At 41.6% G+C, this 22396-nt stretch overlaps 4 protein-coding genes across 4 annotated transcripts; 1 reads left to right on the forward strand and 3 right to left on the reverse strand.

Moving 5' to 3' along the window:
- Positions 1–490: 490 nt before the first annotated feature.
- Positions 491–2621, forward strand: MELLADRAFT_111838 (uncharacterized protein; the record flags this gene model as incomplete). The annotated part of the gene is made up of 6 exons (XM_007416201.1): positions 491–682; positions 757–1129; positions 1205–1267; positions 1360–1407; positions 1514–1993; positions 2074–2621. 6 exons carry the CDS (start codon positions 491–493, stop codon positions 2619–2621), a joined length of 1704 nt encoding a protein of 567 aa, XP_007416263.1.
- Positions 2622–4813: 2192 nt separating this feature from the next.
- MELLADRAFT_118033 (uncharacterized protein) lies at positions 4814–7127 on the reverse strand (the record flags this gene model as incomplete). Its single annotated transcript, XM_007416247.1, has 6 exons — positions 4814–5241; positions 5331–5844; positions 5939–6616; positions 6692–6809; positions 6890–6908; positions 6983–7127. The coding sequence occupies 6 exons, from the start codon at positions 7025–7027 to the stop codon at positions 5203–5205; spliced, it is 1413 nt and encodes a 470-aa protein (XP_007416309.1).
- Positions 7128–7748: 621 nt separating this feature from the next.
- Positions 7749–10374, reverse strand: MELLADRAFT_50387 (uncharacterized protein; the record flags this gene model as incomplete). The annotated part of the gene is made up of 8 exons (XM_007416246.1): positions 7749–8305; positions 8375–8581; positions 8712–8807; positions 8890–9017; positions 9099–9440; positions 9511–9702; positions 9775–9800; positions 9893–10374. 8 exons carry the CDS (start codon positions 10111–10113, stop codon positions 8060–8062), a joined length of 1458 nt encoding a protein of 485 aa, XP_007416308.1.
- Positions 10375–11188: 814 nt separating this feature from the next.
- Positions 11189–12603, reverse strand: MELLADRAFT_93258 (uncharacterized protein; the record flags this gene model as incomplete). The annotated part of the gene is made up of 8 exons (XM_007416245.1): positions 11189–11297; positions 11374–11397; positions 11498–11562; positions 11626–11697; positions 11759–11840; positions 11905–12156; positions 12238–12354; positions 12449–12603. 8 exons carry the CDS (start codon positions 12601–12603, stop codon positions 11189–11191), a joined length of 876 nt encoding a protein of 291 aa, XP_007416307.1.
- Between the last annotated feature and the right edge of the window lie 9793 nt (positions 12604–22396).

Genomic DNA, 22396 nt, shown 5'->3' on the forward strand with positions numbered 1-22396 from the left:
ACGGCTTCCTCTGACTTCCTAACTGAGATCTTGTGCTCAACGACCTTCGGAACGGTATGCGGATCAGAGTCTGCAAACAAGACGCGATGGAGCTTCTTTTTTGCTCATTCCTTCTGAGCGTGCCAGGGTCCTGTTTTAACCCCATGTTGAAACTTAGAAGGGGTTCAATTGAATGTTGGGAGCTACGAAGGTGTTATTTTCAGGGTATGTGGTCAGTAACATCGAGCTCTGATGCCGTCTTGATTACTTACTCTGTACCTTGATGACACTTCACCATTTTTGGCAGGGATTCCTTTTTTTTACAACCAAATTTACAGTGGAAAACCATAACAGAACTTTTCTGTTCACAATCGACTCTTCGCGTCCATATCGTTTGTTTCAGAAAACCTTTTCGGACGAACGTGCAGCGTGCATTTCACACACCAAAGGGCGACCTTTTTCATCCCCTCATCGGCCTCGAGTGGCTTAACAACATTGACCATCACTAGGAATGCGACCAAAATTACAGTGCATATCACGCATTGTCATCCTGCTCAACCTGAAATTGAGTATCTATGCATCAACTTCCAAGGAAGAGATCAATATCCAAACTGACCGGGTCAGCACGAAATGGAGAGGCACCTTTGTTGCAACCGGGCTCAAGACGTGGGAGACCTTGGAATCACCTTCATTCTCTAATCAGGTGCGATTCGGGATGTGTGGATCATCTCGAGATCAAATAATCATGAACGCCGAACTCTGACATCTTTCTTATAGGTCCTGAATCCAGCAACTCGTATCCCAATTTCAGAAATCAAAAATCAATTCGCTCACCCCGATGAACATATGTTGGATGAGCTCAAGATGAACGCCCACAAATCTTGGCAAGGTACCTTTCATCTATCTAATCTGCATGTTCAGACCCACATAACATTTATGTTTCTAAATGACGCAATACCAAACTCACCATCTTTTGCTCGCCATCCCACTCTTTGCACCTCTGAAGAGGTGCCGCATAAGCCCAGGGGGCTGACGAAAAAACTCTTAAGAAGATCACCCGCACTCGAAGGTTTGGTTCATGGCGCGAGCAACATTGGAGAGGTAGCACAGGGGTCAAAAGCCGCAGAAACTATATCTGATATCAACAAAGGTCTGAAAACCGTTAGCTTCAGTCTTCGTATATGAGATCCTAATTTCTTCCCTTCATGATGATGGAAACTTTTAGCTCATGATATTTCGGGATCCAGCAAAGCTTTGAGCGGTACGGACACTGCAAAGCTGGGCAAAGGTAGGTTTTCATATTGTGGATACTCATCATTCATCACTCCAATGCGTCTTTCTCATATGATTGTTGATTGTTGCTGCAATCTTGTCTTTCAGCCGATTCTTTTCGGGGCAAGATATCTAGATTAGATCCGGTTCCAACGTGTAAGTGAAATCATCAGAGTGTTATAGCAACCAAGCAAGAAAGCCCCAGTTCTTCCCAGTTTCAAAACCTCTGACAGAAAGCCCCCATGTTTTGTCAAATATATAGTGTCAAGGACGAAGTCATTGCCGAAATCATTGAAAGGAATTGACCAACAAGGCACCCTGGAGGCCATGGATCTGCGTTTCGACAAGTCTTTATTTCAATTGACAGACGATATTATGGAACGCGAGCCGAAGGGACCATACGTAGAGCTTGACAAAGAGGAGATGATATATCAGCGGAAGACACAACGACCTCTCACTTTCGAAGCATTCCTTGCACTTTACGCCGAAAAAAACCTTTTCAAAGCTATAATCGATGGCGAAAGCGATATGCAAACCATCAATGCGCTAGCCGACATAGTCGAGAAACAAAGAGGCAGATATGTCGAAGTACTCAAGGACGGCATAAAGAAGGGTGTCGAGGTCAAAACGTTTCTAGCCTATACTAGCGTCTTAGATGAGCACATGGATGTACTTTACATGCGAAAATCAATATGGGCTCATGAGGTATCTCCAAATCAAATTGAAAAAGCAAAAAATCCACGTCAGTTCTTCGTTCTTCTCGCATCAAGTCTGTCTGTCTGAAACTGACTGACAAAGCCAAGACATTCAAACTTATTTCAGCCGAAAGAGCTGCACGCATTTCATTTCCAGAGACTTTGGCTGAAGATGAGACAAGAGGCAAGGACAGTAAGACCAATTGGCAGAAATCTCTTTCGGAAATCACAGCAGATGAATACATGAATCATATGTACAAAAAGAAATCAAGCATTGAGATCATTCCAGCAGAGGATCCCAGCATAGAGAAGGTCACAGCCTATGCAATCGATGCAGCGGAGGACGAGCGTATCCTTCACTCTGAATTGACACCGACGAATTATTTCGCAGCACGAGCATCACGCAACTTATATCAGTGGCATCTTCAATCTTATGTTGAAAAACATGGCATCGACTTTTCCCTCTTCACAGATTTGCAGGAAATATTCAATCAAAAAGGGATTCAACTTGAAATCCAAACTCCACGTCAAAGTAAGGTATTGGTTTGGTATGATAAATTCGCAGCCAAGTTTCAAAAGATGATGCGTGGGATTAAAAAGATTTTCAAAAAGTTTCTAACAAAAAAACCACCCCAAAGAACTTCTAGTTTTGTTGATCCAAGGGAGATCCTTTGAATTTATTGTACTTTGACCATGTTTTTAAAAAATTCCAACAATAATTACAATGTATCCAATATTCATCACCTATTGCTACGAATGAAATTCACAGGGCGTTCTTTGTTTATCCAATATCTTGGCCAACAGGATAATCATATGAACTTTGTTCCAATTGATAGAGTGAGTGATGGTAATCAGACATCAGATTGTAGGTGTAGCACACAAATACAAATGAGGCACACCATGGAACGCTCGGCGCTTCTCCTATCACAAGCTGAGCCTGGTCAGCCCTATGGGCACAATTCCCTTTTTACAATCTTCAGTCTCAAACATCCCCCAAACAAATGGGTTCTGATTGAAATTTGGAGGGGAGAATTTGAGGCTTGAGCTGACAAAATTGCTTCTGGAGACCCCAAACCGTGAGGCTGGAGCTGGCTCCGGGGTGATGTTTGAGCTATATGATACAAAGTTTCATGCCTGATGTTGTTTGTGTTAGAATGGAGGTTCAAAGGTGTGCCTGGAAAATGAAGGACACTCACAACATGATTGGAAGATAGTCTGTGGGCTACAGGAAGATGAAGGCCAATTTGTATAAAACTACACTTCAAATTTAGGATGTGACTCAGTACCAAGGGACATTGCTCAATCTCATGATAATTAAGGTAACCTTGATTTCTTTGATTTGAGACGCCAGATGGAAACCATGAACACCATGGCATTGTTGGATAACCAAATGGAATTGTAGATATCTTTTTAATCTACTTATTCAAACATTTTTGGTGGATTGCCAAAAATGATAGCTATTATCATACCTCTTCACAGCTGACGATGGAATTGATTGGCTGTTGTGTTGATGCTGAATCAGATGGAAAGACCGAGTCATTTGAAATAAGTATACCATGCTAAATTTAACGAACCAAGAGATGTATCAGTTCTTCTCTCTCATATATTTGTCCAGTGCCTGAAAACACTCTGGTAAAGCAACATTTTTTAAGTGCCAGAATTCTGCATGCCTGGAAACAAATTTTTTGCCCATGGTGTTTTGTAGCTGAAATAAGTAGAAGGTTCTGGGTTGTCTGATAAGATGATTTTTGAACCACCTCAAGCTAACTCCATGACCAATGGCAGGTAAAAGTAATTTATCTGGCCCATCTGGTTTACAAGTGTCTATCTTTTCAAACCCAACTTGGTGTCAATGCAATTACATATAAACAAAATATAATATCACACTCTTCTTCCTTTCAGTTTAATATCAAGCTAATGTCTTGAGAACATACTTTAGATCTTATGCAATACCATATCTAATACATTCAACACTGATTCCCATTACTTGAATCATGATTGAAAATTATGAATTGATAAATCAAAGAATGTATTTCACTTATCAGGTGAACATTGATAAGATTAAAAAAGTTATATCAATGCTCCAGAACTCAGCTGCCTGCTGCGCCCATGCACCATGAAGAACCTGGTTGACAATACCACTTTCAAGTTCAGGATAATGAGAAGCAATTGATTTGGTGGATAGAATTCACTTGACACTCATCTACATACAAAAGATTGAGATTTAATGCTGCCCTACATATCAGCCAGCTATGAAGTGACTGATTTGTTCTGGTCAGCTCTAAATGTGTCTAACAGGTCCTTTTCCTTATTCTCATTATCAATGTGTTCAGCTTGTAGACTTCCTACCATCCTATGGACATTAAGTTGGAGTTGGATAGCAAAGATGATTCTCATTGATAATTTTTAGCTGCTGTCTTATCTGCTAGAAATCTGACACCTCTGACTCAGTCAACCTAGGACCAAAGTGTACCAGGTGTGGCATGTTGATCAACATTGAAATGGCACGAGGAAGTCAAAATCCGCCACACGCATCCAGAAGTCTGTAGCATCAACACCATCATCAACTTTGACTCACTGCACATCCCTTGAGGATCACTATAAACGCAATTCAAGGGGAGAGGGTCCAGAAAGTTCGGACACTCAACAAAACAAAATCTGAAATCAAATTATGATGGAAAGACATTAAATCTTTGAGATGTGATCAGACACACTCAAATCATTGGAGGCCAATGGGCCTTAGGCGCTGTGATAGGAAAAGATGCCACCCCCAAAGAAGTGAGATTACTGATAGTGATTACGTCCTTCATCGCTCACACTCTACACGATCCCTCCTTCTAAAAAGGTTCGGTCAATCTCACATGATCAAAGCTTTGGAAGATTGTTTTCCTTTCAAGAAAGGTTCACACATTCACGCCAGCTTAAAGTTATACCCATGAACAAGTACTCAAACTAGAGAAACACAAGCTTTTGTTTGGCAAAAGTCAAGACAATAAGGTTTTTTTCTATGAGATATACATGCGGGCGGGCTCAAAAGCAATGTTATTGACTGGTATCAGTCCTGATCGAGAGCTGAAAGTGAGCAAGGTTTTTCCGATATGCAATCAAAACCTATTTCTTCTCTTACCCGTCCTTCATCATGTTACATTATCATGTTCATCATCCGGGTCATAAACTTGGCAATATGCACCAAGTCTGAAAAAGGTTTTCTGTGGAGTCCAAATGGCTATCTCGGGAATCGATTAGCGGGGACCACTTATTCATCGGAGTCAGTCATGAATTCTCCTTCCTCTCCCTAAATGATGCAATACAATGATGATCAGTGATAATGTAATGATTGGGATGACAACGTTCCAAGAAATCTTCGGAACCAATTTGACTCACATCTTCAAATGCGTCAGCAATCAGTCCAAAATCTACCTTGTACCTCAAAATTCCACCAATTCCACCAAACCCTCTCACAAATTGTGATCCTTCAGTACTACGGTTGGTTACAAACTCTAGAGCAGCACCAAAGTCTTGATATTTCTCCGCAAGCCATTCGAGGAGTGATTGAGGTTCAGCAGCTTGTTCCATTTCCATACCTGTTGCTTTATCGATGAACTTCTCTCGGTCTTTCTCACTCAGATGTGCCAATGCCAGAGATATATTACCATTCGCACCTTGACCGCCTCCACTAGCAGCAGCATTGTTTGAAGCAGTTGGAGGTGGCGCAGCTGTATGAATGATGATTGTCTCTCCAGTAGATGCTCGTAAGCTATGTCGAGTGATATCCAAGTTCTCCCAAACGATTAATGTTTCGACAGCACCCAGTTCGAGACCGCGTAGTGTATCTTCGACTCCAAAGCAGTATTTGCCCGTGTCGAGTGCAATCTCGTCGAAGTATTTTTGAATGAGCCTGATGTTTGGCAAAAAGTACCAGGAATCAGAATCCAGTGAGGGTAGAAAGATGCGGCAGGTGAAATTCAGGAGAGAGGGAGATCATGCTTTACTTTTTCTCTTGAATGAACTTGACCTGTGACAAACTCTCAGAGGCAAGTTCGATGGCTTGGTTGAATCCATTCTCACCTCCGTAACTGACATCCACCACTTTAATAACTTTAACAGCCAAACGAGGGTCGAACATATCACTCTGATTCAATTCAGTCTTGAAATCCGCACTACCGGCCAGCACTAAACCCTGAACGTTAACTTTATCGTTGGTGATGAAATGTTGAACAGCAAATTCGGCAACCTTTCGAACATAATTGTGCCGTTTCTCTTCACGAAGTCGAGCAAAACGCAAAGCAGATTGACCACCACGACCATGCTTCTTAGGAAGATCGACAGTGAATTTATGAATCACGTCTCGAGTATTACCAGCCAAAGTACCAAACAGTGAGCCATTACCATCCATGACGATGAATCCGAATTTAGAATCAGACTCTAATAGCTCAGAGAGAGCTTCAGTGTGAAACTTGTTGTCACAGAGATATAGGGAAGTGTTGATGGGCTTGAAAGGTTCAAAGTCAAAATTGACTTTTTTCTCTTTACCCTCGTCCGTCAGAATCGTACCACAATACACAATCAGACCGTTCGGTGGAATTCGTGAGTAGAGCTTGAGCCTTTGTTGAGTGGAAGTGATAGCTGCGAGGACAGAAAGTCGATTGACACGAGATTTGATATTGGACCTGCAACGTGGTGGAAAATCGGAGAACTGTACGTGAACAAGTTACAGGATTATGACGAGGATGAATGTCACTAACGCTGTTCCATACTCCTGAGCCAGCATGTTCTGGGCTTGACTAAGTTGAGATTTTGGTGGTAGAATGAGACTGATCATGCTGGTTCCAGCTCCCCGCGCTGCTTCCAAGCTTTTGACCACTACAGAAAAAAAGCAATTCAGGAGCATGTTCAATAGATGTGCGTGCGAGGCCATATGATAGAACGAAAGCTTGAATCACACTTCTTAATTTTCCATATCTGTTTATACAGACGATTTCGAAGTCAGTTTCCATGTGGCATATGAACAGGCGAATCAGATGGGAGATGCTAACCTGGATGTTTTGTTCAGCTTCGGATTGTCCTGGTTGACCGGACATCGCGTTATTGATAGTAGGATGAGTGAATGTTAAGCTTCTATAGGAACTCCGATGGTTTCTTTGAACGGTCACGAAGTCAAGAATCGGTTTTCTGGGTCAGGTGGAAGGATGTATGCGGATCAATAAGTTTTGCTTGAAGAGAAGTGTGATGCTGTGAACTGGATGTATGGATTAAACCTGATTAAACCTACACTCACATGACTATGTACATAACAGGCACCTAGACAGTCCTTGTCGGATTTCGACTCTTAAACCTAACCTCTAAATCCGATTGATTCACCTGCTCAGGCTACAATCACAATACTTGTAGTACAGTCCCTCAAGTGTTGACATGGAATGATGATAAGATACGACTATTGGAATGATGCATTGAACAGGTGAAGGTTTGCTTTCCAAGCTTCAAAGAAATGTGATTTGAATTTTTATTGAGACTGTGTCATTTATTTTTCATCAGCTGATGATGGTCTATATCAGTGAAGATCAATAAAAGCTATGTTTTGCTGGGCCTGAATGATTAGTCTCCAATAAGCCCAATAGTGTTATTGTCAGGAACTTCATGCAGAGTCATATCAAGATAACAATATAACCATGGGAAAGGCATCAATTGGTTGTTCATCTCCTTTAAATCTTAATTTTCATTTCCATGTACTTCCTCCATTGCATTTGTAATCCACAATCCCACTATGTATAACATGAGTGTAAAAAGGATTCACAAATCATTGCAACATATATAAATCAACTCGCATCAATTTTTTTTTCTGATATCATCATTTTTCACGCAACAAAGAAAGAGAGAAAACACAATCAAATAAAAAAAAAGACTGAATTGATACATCAAACTAGTAAGAATTGAAATGTGGTTGTAAACTAAAGCATTCAGAAGATGACGGCGTCGGGATGATATTAAGATGAAGAAAAAAGTTGATAAACTTTTTGAAACCAAAGCTGAATGACAATCCAAAAAGTTCAGATTTCCCAAAAGTTGATTTTTTTGATTTATTTCAAAGTTGTTTTTTTTTGGATTCGCTACATTCAATGTTGACCATTAGTAGTCACTCCTTCAACTTTGGATTTCTTACTTGCTGGTGCATCCAATTCTTCAGTAGTACCATTCTTTTGACCTTTGTGTTGTTCTAAAAGTGCATCTAAAGCACTATGTTCACCAATACCAAGTGTACCAGCTTTGATTGCCTTGTGATAAACACGAAGTAACACATCAACATCTTCGTTCGTCTGTGTTCGTACATCGGCCAATGCTTTTAACTTGGCAGTCACATCCTATTGGATCAGAATATCAAGTCAGTATGGTTTTGCATCATTCAATGTCACGAAGTCTTTGGGCGTTACCTTGACTTGTTCATCACTCAATTCAAGATCGAGTTGTTCCACTCGACTCTTGACGGCGTTCCATCCTACTAGGCGATGTCCAATAGGTACGTATCTTGTCATTCCAAAGTCCTCAGGCTTCAAAATCTCATAAGTGCTGGGGTTAGCCAAGATGGCTTTAGCATGGATACCAGCTTTGTGAGTGAATGCACAGAAACCTGTGATGTACTGTAGGATGTCGAAAGATTTGAGTTAGTTTTTCTTTTTCAATGTGACGAAATTACGAGGATCTATACTCTGGAGTTCGTATGGAATATTGATCCGCAGTGTGAAATCTACCAAACGAGTTGTGACTTACGTTGTTGAATGGAACTTGAATTTCCACAGCTTCTGCAACAATGTTTTCAAGCTCTCTTAGAGCAGGTAAGTTGTACTTTTGCTTAATGTACTCAGGCTAAAAAGGGACCAGGTACGAAGAAAGTAAGTACATAGTTGGCTAGTGATATTCGAGATAAGAGACATTGCCTATTACTTACGTTCACGACATACATCCTAGCAATCAATGCACCGAGCGGAGTGATACCGTTTCGCTCACCAATTCCTAAAACTGAGGTATCGATATGTGTGGCTCCAGCCTCGAGAGCACAAAAAGCATTGGCGACAGCTAAAGTTGAGCCAATACGAAAATAAGGCTTGAGTCAGCACGCTGTTCAATGAGCATGATACAAAGCGATTTGGCACATACAGCATCCAGTATCATCGTGGAAATGACACTCAATGTCACATCCAACAACACCTCGCAAAGTCCTCACCAAGTCATAAACCTGACGAGGATTAGCACATCCGACTGTATCGGCGATACCCACACGGTTAACCCCGACTTTGTCCACAGCCTTGTAAATGCTGAGTAAATCGACCAAGTCTGATCGGAAACTATCTTCTGATGAGAATCGAACTTCAATGCCCTTCGATTTGACAAACTCGATGACTTCAATTGCAGACTTTAAGATATAGGTCATATCTTTTCCGTGTGAGTATTTACGAAGGAAAGATGAGGTTCCGATCACCACATCCACACCGTCCACCCCTGAATGAAAAATGATCCAGAAGTTGATTAATGTACAAGATCACATCTGAAGAAAGGTAGTAGAATTTACCTGTTTCAACCGCAATCCTGGCGTCATCCATATGACATCGGATATGAGTCAAGATTTTACTCTTTAAGCCTAGTTTGCAAATCGCTTCACAATCTTGACGAGATTGTTCAGATGCAGCTGGACTAGTGAGTTCGATATATTCAACACCAAAGTCTGAAAGTGCTTTAGCGATTTTGATCTTGGCAGCGGTATCTATGTATCCAAAGAAAAAAATTAACAAATATACTCCATAAAGGCTGAGATGTAAATAAACGTTGTACGTACCGAAGAAAGCATTTGCAAACTGCTCCCTGAAAGTTTGGTCAACCAAAGTAATGCAGTAGGTTGAGTTTGATGTCTCAATAGAAAGCTGAAAAACAAAAAGAAAAACGGTAAAACCGACCCTTCTCTCAAAGTAGATTCAATGATAGAGAAATTGCTCGTGTTACTCAGGAAGTCAGCGTATCGAGGAGCGTAAGGGTTTGACTGTTTATGTGATTCCTGAGGGGCTGCTGCAGGAGTGGCATCAATGGCCACATGAGTAGAATCGAGGTTCGGGCTCGTTAGGCCATCCACCTTGTGACCATTGGTGCCATTGGTAGCATTGATTTCTGTTGGACACATGATTTTTGTTGGAAAGGTTGATGACTGTTTTGATCGGGTTTCGGTAGAGATCAGTTGATCGATTATCCTCTTCAGCGAATGAGTTCGATAATGTCAATGTTGTTTATTTTAGTTTTCGTGTTTTTGATGTGGATGCCAATGAAGAAAAGCCCGATGACTAGGAGATATGAAGAAGTAGATTCTGAATGATTCGAGAAATGTTTCTCAAACGCTAGAACCAAATGGTACGAAGGATATGTTGCACGTATCAAAGTGTACTTTTGGGGCGGTCGATGAGGTTTTTATGAAAATTTCAAGTCTGCGGGACAAAATTTGAATGAAGGGTTCAAGTGAGGTGTCACCTAAAATACACAATCGGATAGAAGCAACTTGAAGCTTGTGATGCTTATACATATTGCTTCCCCACAAAACTCATTCACCGCACCAAGCACGATGAAGTTATGCACCAATCTTGAAAATGCAAGAGGTCTTGCAAAAGAAGGGTACACATTTGCACAATGGTCGTATTTTCCATCATTTGATTAAAACCAATGTTTGGACAGAACTCGCGTTGAATTCAATCATCTTGATAGAAAAAGCATTGTAGAGGTTCAATGTACATGTACCATTTATGATCTTCTGCAAGTGATTTTGTAGTGAAGTATCGCAGTTTTCATTGCAACCATGCATGAAAGTCTCATAGAACGAATTCGAACTTTTAAGGAGAGTGAACAAGTGAATCGTGAAGCTATGCATTCGAGAGTCTGATAGGTAATTTTTGAATCGGAATCTCAGCTCTAGACTGAAATTTCATCAAATCACTTCATTTTGAAAACCAAACCCAGAGATAAGATTGCATGGAGTACAAGTTTTGAAAAGTAAAAGAAAAAATCACGATAGCCTTGAAACAGCTTGGTCAAGGTAGTCCGCAATACTCGGACGGTTTCGGTGGAGTGAAGCTTTGGGAATTGGTGATGAGTGAGATCATCACAGTTAATTACAACGGCTGAGTGCCCAAAACTAGGGAAATTGTCAGTTATAATAGATATAAGAAGAAATTTTGAAAGATGTTACATATATGGTCAATGAACGGGATTCAAGCCATGGAAATTCCAACCACAGGTTTGGGCTTGACACCCCAGTTGGGGCGACAAAAGTAAACTGGAGAAAATCGAGTGAGTGCGGATTGTTCACCCGGCGGTGGTCTATGAGTTTGATAATGGGAAAAAGCCAAGAGTGTTAGTTCCAAGAAGCGAGTAGGAGAAAGAAATGAAAACTAACAAGACTCGATGAGCCAAGGAGGTACTGATGACCCGAAAACAAAAAGAAATGTAAGAATTGAGAATTATTGGAATCAGCTCAATTGATTGTGTTGATCATTGTGACAAAGAAATTGAAGACTCACATGGCTCCACCAGTCAAAGACCTCAAGTAATCACCAGAGTTGATGGATGCATAGCCTGCAATTGGCTAAAAAATATCAAGATACAAGTCAGTTGTGTAGAAAAGTTGAAGATTTGATAGTCTACTAACCTTCATCCATTGCCAAGTCGAGTCACCAGGAGCTTGAAATTGAAGGCCTCCGACATTGTCGAATAGGATTGCCTGTATAGGAACACATTGTTCAGTAATGTATGTAGGTAAAAGAGATAGAGTTGGAACATACAAAAGTACCAAAGTCATAATGCTCAGCCGAGTGGATCTCTTGTTCAGTTGCAGGTGCTTTGAGGGGTGGAGTCATGGTGATTCTGTCCAAAAGTCTCAACTCTCATTACTTTTATATTTCAAAACTGGAAGAAAACTGCTACTCACCGAGCACCACTTCCATTTTTTCCGGTATGAAGATCTACTAGAGTTCCTTCTGGTAACTCTAACTTCTTTTCGATGACGCCCAAGAGAACAAGAGAAACTTCTCGACCGGCGTTCATGAAATGCAGTACAGATGGAAGAGTTTTATCTGAAGCTTCTACAGAGACACGACCACCTTGGTTTTTCAAAAAGCTGTCGACAGCATCATGTCCCACATTCATGATTTGAGCCCCGTCATAAAATCCTCCTTTGTAGCTGTACCACACGGCAAATCATTAAATTCCTTATTGGAAGAACCTGAAGTCTGATATAATTGACAATACAAAAAATACTTACCCAAAGGTGTAGCGAGTGTCTCCCTGAGGGAAACGCATTTTTTCTTCAAACTTTTCAGGAAAGGTGGTCTCTGCCAAGTCAATCAATGGCTGAGGATCAACTCTACTATTCTTGAGACTGTGACAGGATGACGGATCAGTTTCCGATCGAATCACAAATACAAGAGGAGCAATGATGCTATAGCAAAAGACGAAAAAGTGCGTCTACTGACTAAAAGAAGCTAAGGCCCGTGAAAGCGTTCCACATCCTGTCAATCTCATTCTCGTCACCTTTCTTTATCAACTCAAAATCTATGACTTCAAGATCTGCGACTGGAAGCTCAGAAGGGAAAGGGATTGCTGCTTTGGGGTAGTAAATTGGCGACATGTTATTTGTGTGATTATTTAATCAAGTATGAGATGTCTAGTGGATCTGATAAATACGTATGGAGTGGCTGGAAGTGAAGAGTTGGTAAATAAGGCTCAAATGTCTGTTGATGACTCGAAATGATGAGGGCTGCCCATATATATAGGAATTGCTGAAAATTCGGCAGACAGTCACCGCTCAGTTATGGAATCGGCATTGGTTCCCATCAGCAATGAGGAGGCGTGATACGGGGAAAGCGGTGTGCCATTGCAATATGTATATCACAGCCTTCCGTTCCAGGCTCGGCACGCCGGGAGACAAGCTGAGCAGATGCGTACCCCATTCTCCACGCCAAGTAGTTTGGCGGGGGTACTTGTGAGAGTTTCAAGGCTGTGACAGTTGTACCGATTCCAGACCACTTCCATTGTAGATTGGTCGCAGTTCAATATCTGCGTACAAATCATTCAAGAGTTTCGCTTCAATAAAGATATTCACTTGCGCATTTATCCTCATTTTTACGACATCCGTGTTCCAATTTCTCCGCCGTTTTGCTCAGGTTTTGCGGGTGTGATTGGCCGAACGTTTCTTGACTGTAATATCAAACTTGTCAAAAGGATGAACACTTGAATACGAGTGATGTCTAGAGAAAGTTGACTGGTCGATCGATAAGGGTACTCAAAGCAAAGTATGTAGCGCTACATACTTTTCGCTACATACTTTTTTTGGCGGGGACAAAGAAAAAAAATATACTTTTGGCCTCGCCTTCCCCGCCAAAAAAAGTATATAGCAAAAAGTATGTACACGTACATACTTACTTTGAGTACCCTTGATGTCTTGAATCAGAATGTAAGAGAATTGAATCCAGTCGTTCCGGTATCGAGCTCGGCAGTCTCAAACCCTGCGCAGTGGACACGCATGGGGAGGCAATACATTGTGAGATCTCTCTCTTTTCCTGTCATTGACTTGAGTCTGGTTGATCCTCTTTTTTTTTTTTTTTTTTTTTTTAAAGGGTATTTTTGCTTTATTGCATATTACACTATCTCAGGATGAGCCCCGAGACCCGCCAAATCGGGGATACCCGCGGGACAGCCCGTCGGGTCGGGGGGTCGTTCTGGCCTTCGAAGGGTCGCAGAACCGCGGGGATTATCGGGCCCGGGAGTCGTTCTGAGAGTCAAAAGAAAGTGACTCTCCTCGGGGAACCCGAGGAAAAATCAAGCTGTAAAAAGCGGATAAATACACGCTTGGGAGAGGTTGTGCTCAGCGGTTTCTGCCGGAAATAGCCGGGGACTCGGGGATCCCCGTAATTTCCCGGGGATTTGGTAGTTCGTCGGGGGTCAGGGTACGGGAGCCGGGCTTGACCTATGAGCCAGAAAAAGCTCGGGGAATACCGGGGTCGGTCCTTGTTCTGACTTTTGAAAAAAAGTTGGTGGGCCGGGCAGCCCAGTCCCCGGCATTCAGGGGTCGGGGCTCATCCTGAACACTATCTAAGCAAGTAATTGATTACAAAGACTAGTACACTTGAAAGACAGTCATCTAGTCGGTGACTTGAGTGAGAAGTGTCTTTAGATCGTTACGCAATGAGGCAGCTATCTTTTTTAGACTTTTTTTTTTTTGAGAGAAAAACAGTGACAATATAGGTCGTTTACTCATCCCCAATCTAAGGTGGAAGGTAAGGATCCTAGGGATTGTGTGTGCTGTCGGGGATGTTTACCATTCGCGACTCATCTCTAGATATCCTACAAATGCAGGGAATCAAGCAACAGTGACAGTTTAGCCCCACAGACTCATCCCCAATCTAAGGTGGAAGGAAAGGGAAACTAAGATGTGTATGTGCTGTCGGTGATTGTTTACCAATCGTGACATCGCTTTCATATGCATTAACAGTGACATTTAGCCTAAGTTACTTATTCCACGTCTTGTTTAAACGGGTAAGACTAGCTTGAATGTTTGTTGAGGAAGTATCTTTTTTTTTTTTCCCACTATTTGCTGACCACTCGTCCCCCAATTCAAGGAAGGAGGTGGGGCATCTAGTTTGTCGGGTTAACAGCTTTGGAAGATATTGCTACGTTGATATTGCGGATCATTGACATTCTAACTTTTGTCCCGTGACTGCTTTCTTGAGTTTGTGTCCTGTAGATATGAATGGAAAAATACAAAGCGTTTAGTTTCTAAGATGAATTCAGAAAGTAAAAAGAAGGTTTTAGGAGAATCTAGTAGTTTTTTAGCATTGTTCCAATTGACCCTGATCTCTTCTTCGCGAAGTCTGGCCCGGAATCGTTTGCGTTCTCTTTTGTATCTAGAGCAATAAAGAAGGAAGTGTTCAGTAGTCTCCTTTAATCTGCACTTGGTACATAAAGGAGATTCAGTTAGATTTCTTTTATGAAGATGATCATTAAGGGGACTATGACCCGCCCTCAACTGTACAATTGAGGCTGATCTACCTTTTTCCATACCCATTAAGGCACTGGCAATGTGCTGCGGTTTGGTAGAAAAAGGTTTAGAACCTGGCCTGAAAGGAAACTGGTTAGTATTAAACTTTTCTTTAGTTATTCTTCTTAGACTACCCAAACTTGCTGGTAGTCGAGTGCCTTCCATATGAGCGTCAGCCGCCTGTTTGGCGAGCTTGTCTGCTTTTTCGTTGAGTTCAATACCTGCATGACCTGGCGTCCAATACCATCTTATTATAGCGTCTATAGGGAGAGATTTTAATTCAGTACGAGTTTTGATGATCAAATGTTGACCCGAAGTAGCCCTTGGAATGTCGTGAATCAGCCTCAATACTGCTTGGTTGTCACTAAAGATAGCCAAGTCTGGGTGTTGCTGCACTCTGCCGCGGAGAAGTTCTTTAGCAAGTTGAGCTGCTAGTGAAAGGCCTAATAGTTCCGCCTCATGATTGGAAAATAACTGAGGTAATTGGAGAGATATTGTTTTTTGATTTGAAGTTGAAACGGCTGAGGCTCCGCCTCCCTCTTGATTTACTGATCCGTCTGTAAATATAATAATTGAATTTCTTTCTTCCTCTTCTTTGATTTGTTTGGGAATCAAGTCAGTAGCTTCTTCTTTGGATTTGTCTAGATTATAAACCGTGCCGATTGGTTTAGACCACGGGGGAAAAGGATGAGCATAAATTGTTTCGATCTTCAGCTTTGCTGTTTGGTTCAGCACATCGAATTATAGAATGTCCTGTATAGGGCTTTTGTTCTTTGTTGGTCCATTCATCAGTTCATGTTTTATTAGCATATGAGTTGGGTGGGAGGTTGGTGTCGAAAGTCTTTTGAGGATGAAGTTATGATGTCTTCTTGTGACGATCTGATGAATTGGAGCCATGAAAGCGTCGTGGTGAAGTAGATCGATGGATGTGCCTTTGAAAGCACCAAGAATCAAGATCAGAGCTGCGTTTTGAAAAGACCTTATAATTTTATTAGCTTTGTTAAAGTTTCTTGTTGTGAACCATGCTATGCTCCCGTGAAGGATTCGAGGCAATAGTACTGAGAGAACAAGTTGTTTGACTTCTTTGGGGGCTAGTCCTGAGTAGCACCTGTTTAGTCTGCGGAGTTGGTGCATAGTGAAATTGCCCGCTTTCTTCATGTGCTGTAGATGCGAGTTGAACAGTAGTTTGGTATCGAGCCAAACTCCTAGCCATTTAATTTCGTTCTTGGGCTGTAGTAGTACTTCACCAAATTTGAAACTGGGAAAGGTCTGATTTCTCTTGTTAGTAAAATGGATAAGTTGAGCCTTTTTCTTGTCAAAAATTGCACCGTGAGTCTCGGCCCAATTTAGCAATCTTGTGGCGTGTAGTTGTAGTTTTGTTAAATTTTCTTCGAATGTTTTTGATGCAACTAAATGGATCACATCATCGATGAAACCTAGTGACAAGTTGAGTGAGTTTGGAGAGATGGTTGTTGAATTTAGAAGAGGCGAATTGTAGATGATGTATAATATGACTGATAAGGGAGAACCTTGAGGTAGACCATTATCTACTTCAAAGGTCGCTGATAAGAAGTCCTGAAGTCAAAGATGTGTAGAACGCTCATAAAGGAACCCTTGGATTTGTGACAGGAGGTAGCTTGGGCAGTTGTGATTATACAGAGTAGAGAGTAGGCGTTCTCGATGAACTGAAGGGTAAGCTGATTTCACATCCAGTGATAGCGCTGATACCACCTCATTGTTCCTCCATTTTTGTTTGATCCAGGTCGTGAGAATTAAGAGAGCATCCTCTGTGGAATGATGCTGTCTACCGCCCATATGGCCAGCAGCAACTATCTTCCTGGATTCAGCCCAGAAGGTAAGCCGGCTAGTGATGATCTTTTCCAATATCTTGCCTAAACAGCTGAGTAGCGCGATGGGCCTGTAAGCATTCGGGTCCGAATAGTTGTCTTTGCCATTCTTCCTTATAATGATCGTGATTGCCTTACGCCAGGCGTTTGGAAAGTAACCCCGTTTGAAACAGGCGTTAAAAAGTCGGCATAGTTCCTCCTCAATCGCAGGTAAAGCCAGTTTGATAAGTTCGTTTGAGATGCAATCGTCTCCATTCGCTCGACGGTTCGGAAGGTTGTTGATAATACCCCTGAGCTCGTGGGGCTCAAGTTTAGGGAAGAGGTGTTGAGTAAGTGTAATCCGGTTGTCTAGATCAGGTGGGATGTCAGATAGATTGGCCTCCACATGGGCAACAGATGTTCCGTAGTACAGCAGAGATGCCTGTTCTTCTTTATCAATAGCTACTGATCCATCTTGTTTTTTGAGCGGGGCGATTTCACTCGACGAGCTGGGTTTGACATATTTGAAAGCCTTGAAAGTGTCGTTGTTTGAGCAGGATTCCAAAAATTGTTTCCAATGGTTGACTTTAGTTTTGAGTACCTGATCTTTGAAAAAGGCTTGCCATTCATAATAACATTTTTGAGCCTCAGGTAGTCTGGACAAGATCATCCAACGGCGGGCTCGGTTTTGGTTCTTGAGGATTGGGTTCAATTTGTCCTTGTCCCACCAGACTTTATGTTTGTTGAGTTTGGTTTTTACCTTTTTACCCTGTTCCTGCGCGGCTTCAAGAATGATGCTTGATAGCGTAGAAACTGCTGTGTCGATAGTGGAGAAGTTGTCGTAGTCAGGTGGAAGTAGGTGTAGTTTATCTGTGATTTTGCTATGGAGTAGTGTAGATTGGATGTCAGTGATTTTCAGTGAGATGTGGGATTCAACAGGAGGTATGAAATTCAGGTCGAGGATAGTTGCTATAGGAAAATGGTCTGAAGCTAAGGTGTTGGTTAATACTTTAAAACTAATGACCTTCTGCACCAGGTTCCAGCTGGCCCATGCGAGGTCAATGGTTGTCGGAGTAGTGTTTGTGGAGAAGCGCGTAGGAACACCCTTTGGTGATATGATTTTGAGACCAATTGAGCTGAAAAGTGAGATTAGCTTCTTTGCTTGTGTGTCGGTAATTGGGTAGTCTGGCGGGTTCCAGGTCTTATGATGTAGATTGGTGTCTGAGACAAGCAAAGTCGGGATGTGTCTGTTGTGGTTGTGGTCCAGCCAGCGTTGTAGAGTTAAGAATCCTCTTAGGGAGCCCGGGGGGTTGTACCAAGATATGATCCTCAAGCTTGTACGGTGCGAGTTCTGATCTTTGATGTCAATCGCCAGGATGATATCAGTCGAGCTGGGAAGAACTGAGAACTGTGATGTTGGAATTGACTTGGAAAGGTAGATGCAGACCCTTGGTCGATCAGACCAAGCCGAGGGGGAGTAGTCGTAGGCTGAGATCCAATGCCAGGCATCATGGTGGGGGAAAGTAAGGGAATGTGAATTAAACCAAGGTTCTTGGAGTGCTAGGAGTGTGTAGTGCGTTTGAGTGAGTGCTTCATGAGTGATTTGAATCAAGTTTTGGCAGTTGAAGTGTAAGATTGAAAAATTGCTGAGTGAGAGAGGGATGTCGGAGGTTGGTTCGTCTTGAGATTCTTGATCTTCAGTAAAATTTGGAAGTTGGGGAGTGGAAAAACTATTTGATGTGAGGTTATTGATATTATTACTCATCGTCGCTTGTGTCTTGTGGTGTAATCGTAAACTTTGTATTTCGGAGAGGGCAACCTAAACTTTTTGGAGAATGAGCATACTTGGGAGAGAAACGGTCAATTTTTTCTGTGGATCTTTGGCAGTCGAAATGAAAGCATCTGGCGCAGACTTGGGCAGAGTCATTATTGGCACAATCTTTGGTATTATGTGGGTCACCACATGTTGTGCAGTAAGCATAGTTATTGCAAGCGTTATGAGTATGATACAAGTCTAGACAATTGAAACACATTGTTGGGCCTTGTACATATTGTTTGCTCTTGATGCGATGATAGTCAGCGTATAAGCCTCCTTTACCAACATTGTGAGCTAATACCTTGTCAAGTAAGTTGAGGACAATTGTACCGTGAGTTTTTCCTGTATCTTTGGGATTCTTGAGCCATTTGACCGAGTGGATTGATTCGATGGGGATGCCATTTTGTTCGCTGAGTTTTTTGGGGAAGTCATTGTTTTCAACCTCGAGTTCAGCCGGTACATAGTTGAAAAGAACTGGGTAACGCATTTGAGAAGTTACAAATTCATCGTGTGCTAGCTTTGTCCAAACATGTTTGTTTTCGAGGAGCCACTTTTTTATAAATCGATTATCCATATACATGACCACATCACCTGATTTGAGGAGCGAGGCGCTTCGTATCGTAACTTGGGAGCCGTTAACTTTGGCATCAATGGATGCGAGGGCTTTGTTGATTCTTTGAGCAATTTCGGCCGTTTTCAATCCCTTCAAGGGTTCCGTACCAGGTGTTTTGTGAATGATCAATGTAGCAGCTTTGAAGTTGTTGATATCCGAGTTTTTGGGGGGTTGTTTAGGAGTTATTGTTGTATTTTGCTTTGGGTAAGGGTTGTTCCAAGCACGAGGTCTAGGAGTTGTGGTATTGTTAGTGGCGTGGAGCTCTTTATGTTGGGGCGTTGAGCGTTCCTTGAGGACTTTGATTTCTTCGCGTAATTCCTTGATCGTATTGTTGAGTTCATTGATCGTGTTTTCGAACCCGTTCATCATCTTGATCATGAGTTGAATAAGAGCATCGTTTGATTGAGAGCTTCCTGATGAAAGAGATCCTAAGTCACACATCATGGAGTCCACGTCATTCGATCGTCGCAAAGTCGGATTTTTTTGGGGGGGAGGATTCGGAACACCTTCTCCGATGTCCGGTGGTCGTTTTTGAGGCATAAAATGCTGAAGGTATTGTTTTTATGACAGTGACAGTGGCTGCATCCCTTGATTGGCAAGGTTTGTGCAATCGGCCTGGTTGATCCTCTGGTGACCTGGTTGAAGTTAGCTTAACACAAGCCCTCTCTGCGCGGCCACGTCTGCGCGCCTCGTGCAAAATGGCCGGAAGACCCCCGCAAGCTTCAAAAGCAGAGTTCACAGTGACAGAAGGCGGTTGAGGGCAATATACCTTCAAAACCTAAGGGCCCGTTTGGTTCCTTTTCGTGAAATATGTGACCTGAAAACAAAATTTTGTTTTGCCCCTATATGAAGGGGCAGATAGAGATATTCGTAAATCGGATATCGAGATTACCGAACAGCAATCCAAACGGAGGTCAACAGACGTCTGTTGACCTCCGTTGATCATATCGCTGTTCGGTAACGATAATGATGAAATACAATCTGATCGATTGTCTTCCCCAAAAAGAATCGAACGGTCATTAAAGACCATTCTTATCGTTCTTCTCGTTCACCTACAAACGAGCTTCATAAAAAAACCAAAACAGTCATTAAAGACCTTCATCTTTGCTCTTGTTCTTTCACCTACATCGAGCTTTATAAAAAAATCGAAACGGTCATTAAAGACCATTTTCGTCTTGTTCTTTCACCTACAACTATTTTCATCGCGATTGATTTGCGATGTCCTCATACCGCAGGACTTCAAGTCAAATTGAGCACCGTCCTCGATCTGTTTTGAGAGCTCTCATGGTGAATCATCAATCCCAAACCCACAAATTATTACAATTACATTTCATTAAAAAGGTTCTTGCTACTCAAGAACACCATTTTGCCATGTTCTCATATCTGAGCATTGGCACTCAGATCTGTATTCAACAGTTGCTTCCACAACTTTACAAAACACCACGCCTCACTTCCATGCTCAGTGGACAAGCTTGGATTGATGAGCTTATTAATCATCCCAACCAATCAGTTTTCTACGAGAATCTTGGCATGCAAAAGCATGTATTCTTTGAACTACGCTCAGTTCTCCAAGATGCTGGAATTCTAGTAGACTCACGTTTTATTACGGTGACTGAGAAATTAGCTCTCTTACTCTATACTCTCATAACCGGTCTCTCGAACCGCAAACTTCAGAACCGTTTCCAAAGATCTGCTGATAGTATTTCTAAGTACGTTTTTTTTTGAAAAATTGTATTGCTTTCTTCTAACATGTCTTATTTTGACTAGGATTGTTAATCACCTTGTCAAGGGAATCTCTGATAATGGTGATTTACTTCAAAAATACATTCCTCTTCCCGATGCCAACACACCGCTCCCTGACGATTTCTCTACGAATACCAAGTTCATGCCTTACTTTAAAGACTGCATTGGCGCAATTGACGGTACCCACATTCCAGTCACTCCGCCAGTCTCTGAATATATTCCTTTCTCTAATCGTAAAGGCTATACATCTCAAAACGTCCTTGCTGCGTGCAATTTCAACATGGAATTTATTTATTTATTGGTTGGAGCTGAAGGAAGTATGGCTGACGGTGCGCTTTGGAGTTTGGCTCGAAGTCGTGACCTTGCAATTCCAGCAGGAAAGTACTATCTTGGTGATGCTGGCTTTGCGCTCACCGAGACTTGTCTTGTTCCTTTTCGAAAAGTCCGTTATCATTTACGAGAGTGGGAAAAAAAGGGTTTCAGGTCAGCATTCTTTTTTTATCATCCTTTTCATCAATCTCAATCTTTTCTTATTCTTATCTTTTTCCACCATTTCCATCCTTTCATCTTAGACCAATGAATAAACAAGAACTTTTCAATCTCCGACACGCTAGTGCTCGTAACGTCATTGAACGTATTTTTGGAGTCTGCAAGAAACACTTCAGTATCATGGCTCACGGGTGTCAATATACTATAGAGATACAGATTTCTATGGTTACTGTTATGTGTTTTATTCATAATTTCATACGTGTGAAAGATCCACAAGAAGAAGATCCTCAATTTGGAGCTGATTTCATGCCAGACATTCAAGATTCAACTCAAACTGCCACTCAAGATCAAACTGATAATCTAGAACCTTATGGTAGTACCACTCAAGGTAATAACAATGCTAGAATGCTTCAAGATTCAATTGCAGATGCTATGTGGGTAGATTATCAAAAAGAGACTGCAAGAAGACAGCAGTTAAATCGTAGCAGGCAAAGACATGGGAAACCCATCCCATATCCAGGTGCTTAAATGATTAGATACAACCTTATTTAGTTTTTATTTTACATGTATTACTCACATCTTTGATTGTTTCTCACTGAAATCTCAACTCATTCATCATGATAATGTGGAAGCAAAGACTACATGTGTTCTTTTTTATTTCTGAGCATCAAACAAATAACTAAAAACAGGTGTATAATAATATTGTGTACATACAGCTTTACAAACAGCTTTTGAGTAATAACATTGTGAGTAATAATATATCAATTTAATTCTGTGTCTGTGTTTAAAAAAAATACAGAACAAAAAGAAGAAGACTGAAGAAAATAAATCAATAAATAGATAGATGAAATAAAATCAAAATAATGAATTCAATAAACAGTGGATGAAAAGAGTAAA

This window comes from Melampsora larici-populina (assembly GCF_000204055.1).
Source record: "Melampsora larici-populina 98AG31 unplaced genomic scaffold MELLAscaffold_58, whole genome shotgun sequence".
Lineage (NCBI taxonomy): Eukaryota > Fungi > Basidiomycota > Pucciniomycetes > Pucciniales > Melampsoraceae > Melampsora > Melampsora laricis-populina.